The following is a 9,251-nucleotide window of genomic DNA, read 5'->3' on the forward strand; positions in this document are numbered from 1 at the left end:
TGGTGGCGAGCTCTGAACTTTCTGAAAGCTGATGTGGACCAGTCCAGCTGATAGGAACACTCCCTGTTCCTTCAGTGGAGTCTGAAGAGTGTCCCATTGCCTGAATTTCCTCCTTACCTTTGGCTATCCTTTCAACCCGTTTGGGCCCAGATAACAATGCTCCAATGTCAACTTGAAGTAGTTGCAGAAACACGTCATCCCATGCCCCCTGCCCAGAATAGATTGAAAGGCTGAGACAAGGGGGAACTTCCTGGCATGGGGGACAAGATAACTATCTATAGTTCCTATTGAGGTACTAGAAATAGGTCCAGAGTTGTCAATTAATGGATTTATTAATTTAAATAGTTCCATACCTCCTTAAAACCAGGAGCAAGCAGGACCCAAGATTGGGTCCTGTTATTGGTGCTTGTGAAGGGGGAAATGTAGGAGCCAGCCATGATAAGCTAAATATGAACAGACCACCCAAAGGAAGCTCTTTACTTCCAGCCATTATCACCTGCCAGAGTAGGACTCAGCTGTCAATTTAATTAAGAGGTCTGAGTCTCAGTAGTTTACCCTGAAGCAATACCTGGTTGCGCAGGAAGAACCACAAGCTGAGATTACCTGAGCACCACCCAAGAACAGACCATCCTAAGGAAATGCCTAACGTTCCAACCGTTGTAGATAGGATCACCTGCCAGCATACACTCACTAGGACACCCCTAGACAATGTCAGCCAATCAGGTGTCCTGAACCTCAGAAACCCTTCACCCCCAACTTTACTACTATAAAACCCTATTCTAGCTGAACTCAGGGCTCTCTGTTTATTCCAATACATTGGACATGCGACGAGACCGAGTTTGCAAACTTGTGTAAAATAAAGGCTCTTTGCTTTTACATATGGGACTCGGCCTCCTTGTTGGCTTTGGGGGGACTTCGTGGATTTGGGCATAACACTCTTTTTTTTTTAAATATTTATTTATTTATTTATTTTATTATGTATACAATGTTCTGTCTGTATGCCTGCAGGCCAGGAGAGGGCGCCAGACCTCATTACAGATGGTTGTGAGCCACCATATGGTTGCTGAGAATTGAACTCAGGACCTTTGGAAGAGCAGGCAATGCTCTTAACCACTGAGCCATCTCTCCAGCCCCGGGGCATAACACTCTTATTAAGTTATTCATCTAAGCCAACCAATAGAACATCCCTGTAGTCCTAAAAGTCATATAAACATAACAACTTATAAAAGTGATTAGATCCTATGTTTTCCTAGCTGTCTCAAAACTAATCTAAAAAGGAAATTCCTCTTGAAGTCATATAGCTGTTACATTAGGTCATTGGTCTAACTTGCTACTGTAATAGCTATCCTTTCTAGCAGGTTTGGACCCAGCTCTCACACGACACACGAAAGTGAGGGCATAGTGAGATCACTGCATTAGACCACTCCATGGGAAGAAAGGAAAGTTTATTGGGGATCAAATTGCCAAAGCCATCTCTGGGGTGTGAGTGGGGGCAAAGAGTAGAGAAAAAAAGTCAGAAAAGCAAGCAGATTCTATAGAACAGTCAATAGGGTCTTTGAGTTGATACAGTCTGCTTGGATTGATTTGGAACTAGATGCTCTTACTCAAGGTAGTTGAGTTTGCAGAAGTATTAAGGGAGATTCCTGGCAAGTAGAAACTCTACAGTTGACCTCTATTTACCCAGCAGCAATCCTTCTGTTGACCTGGTCAAAGCCCTCTGCTTAGGACATGGTCACCAGCACTGGCATTTGGATCTAACACTATGCATCCAACCCTACATTCTCTTAAATGCTGCAAATATCTAGCATATCAAGTATGTTCTTTTCTTAAACCTGCCAGTGCTATGTGTTTGGTTCTTTTAAATATTTCATTCTTAAATTTAAGTCTTCTGGATATCAAAGCATACCCACTAGGAAGTGACATATCTCAAAAACTTGGAGAGGCCTTCTCAGTAATGATTTTAGAGACACTTTGATTGACTTGCCCAGTTGGAGTAACTCCCAAAGCAGGAGACAGTGCCACGTCTCCACTCAGAGGTAGATGCCATTCTTTAGTGTAGCGTTTCCACTCAGAAGAGGCAACCTTAAAAAACATTTACAAGATGGCCTGAAATTAGAGAATAGATATAAACAATTTCTGCTATTCTTGCAGGCTATGCTTGTGTCTGTCAGGTGAAGGACATACTAGAGAAAGACTCATGCAAAAAATGTAGATATTTTTGAATTTGTGTGTGTGTTTGTTGATGTGGCCACAACCAAGTTGCATGTTTGTGGGCTGGGCTATGTGTGCTGAGTGCTAGATCACTGAGATGAGGTCACATGGTGTCTTAGCTACTTTTCTATTGCTGTGACCAAACACCATGACCAAGGCAGGAAAGGGTTAATTGGGCTCACAGTTTCAGAGGGGTTGAGTCCAGAGTAAAGCGTGGAATTGGGGACAGCTGAGAGCTCACATTTTGGTCTGAAAGTAGGAGGGGGGGAGAGAAAGACAGAGACAGAGTCAGAGAGAGACAGAGAGACTGGAAATGTCAGGAGTCGCCCACCTCTCAGTGACTTAACTCCTCCAATAAGGCCACACCTCTCAATCTCTCCCAAGTAGTTTCACTCACTGGGGACCAAATATTCAAGCAGTGTTTGTGTTTTGGACCCAGCTAGTCTACTACTGATCAAGATTTGTGTGAGTTCTCTGCCTCTGAGGAGAGAGAGAGAAATAGAGGGGGGAGGGATGGGGGAGGGAGGGAAGGAGAGAGGGAGGGAGGGAGGGAGAGAGAGAGAGAGAGAGAGAGAGAGAGAGAGAGAGAGAGAGAGATCTTCAGCTAAGAATCCCAGAATCTTATTTCTGGGTGTGATGCTTCTGCAGTGTTGGTTCTTTTGCCCCGGGGTGGAACCTGTGTCACTAACAGATCTCTCTCGTGCTCTTCCTAGAGGGACTCTTCTCTACCCATCAGGCAGATGACCTGAACATCAGGGAGTAACTTGTTTCTGTCTTGCGGTCCCTCATCTGAGCCTCTCTCATCACGATAGGGAGATCCCCAAGTGAAGCAAGACAGTGGCAGAGACTCAGGGTTTGAACATTTCCTGAAGATCAAGATGACTGACGCCATAGACTTCATAGATTCTGAATCCAAGTGATTTGCAAACACGCTTTCCCCCAAGGTGGCCAGCCTCTCTCAGGAGTTGTGGTTTTTGATCCCAATCGTTCATCATGATTCTTTCCAATAGCTACAGTGTGAGGGCCACTTCACCCATTAGACACTAAAGTTTGATATCTGTTTATCCATCAAGTGTGACAATGCCCCACTCTGGTGGTCTAGAGTAGAATATAAGGTATTTCTCAAAGGCTAGGATTCGGAGCACACTTGGTAGAGTGCTTGTCTAGTGCAGCATAAAATGTAGGGCATGTGCCCTGTGATCACAGACTGGGAGGTGCCAGCAGGATGGCCAGAAACTCAAGGCCATCCTTGATTGAGAGCCCTGATTCAGTGCACACCTTTAATCTCAGCACTTGAGGCAGAGGCAGGCAGATCTCTGTGAGTTCGAGGCCAGCCTGGTCTACAGAGGGAGTGCCAGAACAGGCTCCAGAGGTATAAAGAAACCCTTCTTTAAAAACCAGAGAGAGAGAGAGAGAGAGCCCTGATTCATGACTAAGCAGAAGAACAATTGAGAATAATTCCCATGTCATTTTTGGGCCTCTACAATGCACATGCACCACGTTTACATGCACTTACCCACACCCATGCATATGTGCATAGCTCACACATTAAATGGGGGGAAATTACATTTATCTGGCCCCTAATTTCCTCTTATGACTCTTTGCCATGTTGTTTTTTAGTTCATTGCCCCTCTGACCTTCATGCATGTGCCTGTGTGTAGCAGCACTCCCCCCCCCCCCCGTTCCTCCCCTTTTCATTCATTCCTTTTTTTTTTAAAAAAAAAAAAAAGAAATACATTTGTCTGGATGTTTTGCCTACATGTATGTCTGGGCACCACATGTGGGCCAGGTACCTGCAGAAGCCAGAAGGTCCTGTGGAACTAGAGTTACTGATGTTTGTGAGCTGCCATGTGGATGCTAGAAATGGAACTCTGACCTTTTGGAAGGAGAAGAGCCAGTGCTCTTAAGCACCAAGAAGTCTCTCCATCCCTTGGAACCAATTCTTGCTGATTTTGTATTTATGTGACTGTTTCTGGACAGCACTCAAATTTCAACTTAAATTCCTTCCACGAGATGAGTTGACGCAAAGTTGAAACACTGAGGTGTAAGAATATCGAACCAGATACTGACAGCCCTACATTCTGGCACCCCTCTGTGTGACCAATTCGCATGCATCCACATTCACAAAGCACAGAAGCTACAAAGTGCTGGAGTCCACCTAATCCTAACTCGTGTGTGGACTGGAGCTCCACTCCGTTGTTCCCGCAGTGCTGTTTAGCCTGACTGCCTCTGGCAGCAGGATCGCTGCTCTCGGCCCTGCAGCCACTTCTGTTACCTAACAGTCTTTCTCAAAAAGCTGGTCTCCCTTGTAAGGCCCCCCTTCTTCTTCCTTTCTTTTTTAAATAATACTTGTAGTTGAAAATATTCGTCCGCTTTGACCGTTCTTTGCCTTCACCATTTTATAGCTAACATATCAAACACCCAAGGGGTTCAAGCATAGTGAGGGGCAGTGCTACATCCTTCATTAGTTTTGTGGGGTTCCTACCTCTCTCTTCTGGGTCTTTTTTAAAAATATTTATTTATTTATTTATTATGTATACAATATTCTGTCTGTGTGTATGTCTGCAGGCCAGAAGAGGGCACCAGACCTCATTACAGATGGTTGTGAGCCACCATGTGGTTGCTGGGAATTGAACTCAGGACCTTTGGAAGAGCAGGCAATGCTCTTAACCACTGAGCCATCTCTCCAGCCCTATCTTCTGGGTCTTATGGATCATATTTAATGTTGTTTATTAGATCTTGGTAAGTTGCCCATCTCCCTACATCTTTTCTCAGTTGGAAAATCTCCAGTCACACTCCTGTATCCCTCATTTGCTCTCCTTAGCTCTGTATCTGTATCTGCATCTGTATCATCTGTATCTGTATCTGTATCTGTATCTGTATCTGTATCTGTATCTGTATCTGTATCTGTATCTGTATCTGTATCTGTATCATCTGTATCTGTATCTGTATCATCTGTATCTGTATCGGCTGTACCTGTATCTGTATCATCTGTATCTGTATCATTTGTATCTGTATGTATATCATCTGTATCTGTATCTGTATCGTCTGTATCTGTATCATCTGTATCTGTATCATCTGTATCATTTGTATCTGTATCTGTATAATCTGTATCTGTATCATCTGTATTTGTATCATTTGTATCTGTATCTATATCTTATGCCCAGTCCACTACCCCAGTGTCTCTCACTTTCCTCCATATATGAGCTATTCTAACAGTTTATTCTAAATGACTGCATTTGTAGGCAAACAAGACTGGTTATCTTTGAACTTGCTGCTGTCCCCCTCTTCCCCTGAGACCTGGCCCCTTGCTCGCTCACAGGGGCACAGCCACCTCTTGTTGACCTCAGCGATTGCTTAGTGTTTGCAATATAAACAGTTTCAGTTAAATAATTTCTTCTTCATTTTTGGCTTTTTGAGACCAAGTCTCACTCCATAGCGTCAGATGACCTGAAACCTGCTGTGAGCCCAGGCTAGCTCCCAGTTCCAGCAGTTCTCCAAGTGCTGAGCTTGACTGTGAGCTGCTTTACTCAGCTCACTGAATAATTCTTAAAATGTCCCCTGGCTCTGAAACCTCAAGAAACAAGGGTGGGGTGGGGGTCAAAGTACTGGCAGCCCGAAGAGAAAGTAAAAGGAGGGCAAATGTCAGATTGTGTTGGGAATCTAAACTGAGGACCTCACACTGGTACTTTGCTCCTGAGCTAATTATATGTTCAGCTTCAAAGATATCCCTTATAGCATATTTTTCATGGGAAATAGAACTGCATCATGGTGTATATTAATAAATCAGTTTTTATTTTAAATACCTTTACTTTGGAATAATTTCAAAATTTAAGCAAAAGTTTACAAAAGTGGGGTACAAGCTTCCCTAGACACTTCACCCACTTTTCCCATTGCTTGACTATCTGAGCTTTCAAAAACGAGTTCCTAACATAATTGCCCACTATTTCTTAAAACTTAAGTGACTATCTGCTAATGACAAGGACCTTTGCCTTCCTGGCCACAGTACAGCGAGCAAGACAGGGAAATGAGCAATCAATCTACTATTATAACAAGTGGATTTTAAGAGATACATATGACATCCTATTATAACAAGTGAATCTTGTTACTATTATAACAAGTGGATTTTAAGACATACATATGATATCCATATAATGCCTGTCTCTAAGTATTAGTTAAGAAGTGGACTTCAGAGAAAGTGCAGGCTTGACAAGCACACCTTAGGAGTTTGAGATAATCTCCTCAGCTCTTACTATACTTTAGGGGAAAGTCTGGGCATCATTGTTCTGCAGCCTCTACTTGACTATGAAAACCCAACTTTAAGTGTGTCAACCTAAAAATAGATACTGGGTTGGCAAAATGGCTTCAAGTGTCCTCTGACTTCCACATCTGTGCACACCTACCCCTACTCCCACAAACAGTTAATACATACATTAACTGTTTGCCATCTCCCCTACCTGAATGATAAAATGCTTGCATACAGGGATACATGCATGTCAGCAACGTGGGCATTAAATACTCTTTTGGATAAATATGCTCTTGTCTCAAATCAAGGAGTCTATTTGCAGGTTGATTTTTGCCAGGGCTATGTATTGTGGATTAGACACCTGAAAATGCTTGAGATCCATTTAAGATTACTAATGGGAATGTAAGCTTAAAAACATCACTGGACTAGTAAGAAAGAAAGAAAGAAAGAAAGAAAGAAAGAAAGAAAGAAAGAAAGAAAGAAAGAAAGAAAGAAAGGAAGTCCATACTTGCCTAAATTACCAGTATGATCTTGAGCACACTTCTTTTTATTCTTCTTTTTTTCTCTTTCTCCTTCTTCCTCTTTCTTTTTCCTCTTCCTTCTTCTTTTTCCTCTTCCTCTTCCTCCTTTTTTGTTTTGTTTTGTTTTTTTGAGGCAGGGTTCCTATGTGTATCCCTAGCTTTGTAGACCTGCCTCTGCTTCCCAAGTGCCAGGATTAAAGACATGTGCCACCCACCCAGCTTTGGGCATGTTTCCAAGACATCTCTCTGTACCTTGGTTTTCTGGCGTCAGCCTCTCACTTTCACGTGCATTTCTACACACACTCATGTGAACATGCTTGCACATCACCCTGCACACCCCTAAAATTTTTTTACAACACAACTTTTCTATGTAGCCTAGTGTGGCCTTGAATTCACGGTGATCCTACTAAAGACTGGAATTACAGGTATGCTCAACAGAATTTTGATTCCCCCCTGCACCCCAATTAAATGCATTCTTCCAGCTCTGATAATTTACCTTACTTGAAGGAATTAAAGTTCTTTTTGTCTGACCTTGAACCTTACTTTACCTGCTTTTGTCTGGGAACCTTTTGAAAATAAGATTCATTTTTTATTTTAAGTGTGTGAGTTTTTATGAGTGTCTTGTCTGCATGTATGTATGTATGTATATCATATATGTTCCTGCTAACTGAGGAGGTCGGAAGAAAGTGCCAGATGCACTGGAACTGGAGTTACAGATGGTTGTGAGCCACCATGCGGAGCTGAATCAGGCCCTCTGGGAGAGCAGTCAGTGCTCTAACCACTGGGCCATCTCTCCAGCTCCTATGGGAAAGTAGGAAGATGAGGAGTTTGGCTTTGCTTTGCTTGGCTCCTGTAAAAGGGAGCTGCGGGCTGCGTTCCTGCCACCTGGCTCCCAGCAGCCTGGCTAGCTTATGCCCTGAAATAATTACACAGAAACTGTATTCTTTTAAACACTGCTTGGCCCATTAGTTCTAGCCTCTTAATGGCTAATTCTCACATCTTGCCTAAGCCATATTTAGTAATCTGTGTAGCACCAGTTTTACCTGGAAAGATTCAGCATGTCTAACCTGGCGGCTTGCTTCATCGTGTCTGCCCTGAAAAGGAGAGGCATGGCGTCTGCTCACTTCCTCTTCCTCTAAGCATTCTGTTCTGTTTACTCCACCCACCTATGTTCTAACCTATCAGGCCAAGCAGTTTCTTTATTAACCAATGACTTTCCTCCATCAGGCTCCTCTGTTCTTCTGTCATGGAAGTCGAGCATGCTCACAGGCCTGACACTGGAGTGGAACGTTCCCTGCACGCTAGCCGCAGTTGTGAGCACTCTCTATGCTAATCACTTTGAACTCACGTGACACCCAGTGTCTTAGCATGTATGCTTCCTCCTCATGCCCTAGGTGAAGAGGGATTCCTATCATGACATCTTTTCTTTCCTCCTGTAAACGTGGACTTCCAGCAGACTGTCATTAGCATGGGGCTCCCTAATGCTTCTCTGTCTCCATGGATATTCAAAGCTCATTGAACTGAATAGCCTCATTGCTAGGAAAGCTGGCTCACCCTGGCTCCACTTTTAAGTTCATTTATTTACAGGATTCCACTTCTGTTCCTTAGATCCAGGTTTAAATAATCCTGAAAGCCGTGTGCAGTGACTGAGCAGTTCACCCCTGACATCCATTGTCACCCTCAGCAACAGAAATCTTGAGAGACTAATTTTTCAACTCCCCCCACCCCATTCTCTCTCTGTCTTTTGAAAAGTTCTACATTTTATTACTGGGCAGACCACTCCCCCAATTTAAAGATGACTAAGTCTCCAGATGAAAATGTTGAACTCCGTCCATGGCTCAATGCAAACCCCAAGCCTTGACTATGTGACTCCATAGGATCAGCCTTGTTCTCCTCCAGGGTTTCCTCTTGGAGCTGGACCTGGTTTTGTTACCAGATCTCATTCGAATCTGCTGAGGAATAGGATGATTTTGCTTTTGGTTCTTGGCCAGGAATCGCTTGCTTCTGGAAGTCTTGTGAGAAGACATGGCAAGAAGGAGAGTCTCCCCCACCCTTGCCCAATTCTTTAACTGTTAAGTTAATACATCAGGTTTCCACCAGCCTGGGCTCTGGCCTTAGCTATGATCAGCTGAGACCTCAGTTTTGGCTTTTGGGATGCCATTATTCCTGGCATTCTGAAATGTCCTCTGATCAAATGGGTTCCTGTCAAGCCCAACTGAGCTGCCAAAAAGGAGAATCAGGCCAGTCCTTGCGTTCACTGTAGCCAGTCTTTC

General features: G+C 43.5%; 1 protein-coding gene across 1 annotated transcript; it reads right to left on the bottom strand.

Moving 5' to 3' along the window:
* Positions 1–8,816: 8,816 nt before the first annotated feature.
* On the bottom strand, positions 8,817–9,005 carry LOC126492875 (60S ribosomal protein L39-like). Its single transcript, XM_050129513.1, has one exon. The coding sequence runs from the start codon at positions 9,003–9,005 to the stop codon at positions 8,817–8,819; it is 189 nt and encodes a 62-aa protein (XP_049985470.1).
* Positions 9,006–9,251: the final 246 nt, after the last annotated feature.

The sequence above is a fragment of the Alexandromys fortis genome, unplaced genomic scaffold, assembly GCF_014885135.2.
Source record: "Alexandromys fortis isolate MF-2015 unplaced genomic scaffold, M_Fortis_MF-2015_v1.1 scaffold_285, whole genome shotgun sequence".
Taxonomy (NCBI): domain Eukaryota; kingdom Metazoa; phylum Chordata; class Mammalia; order Rodentia; family Cricetidae; genus Alexandromys; species Alexandromys fortis.

Bases quoted from the DNA above. Each gene is read 5' to 3' on its own strand.
- LOC126492875 (XM_050129513.1), bottom strand. From the start codon at position 9,005: ATGTCTTCTCACAAGACTTCCAGAAGCAAGCGATTCCTGGCCAAGAAC.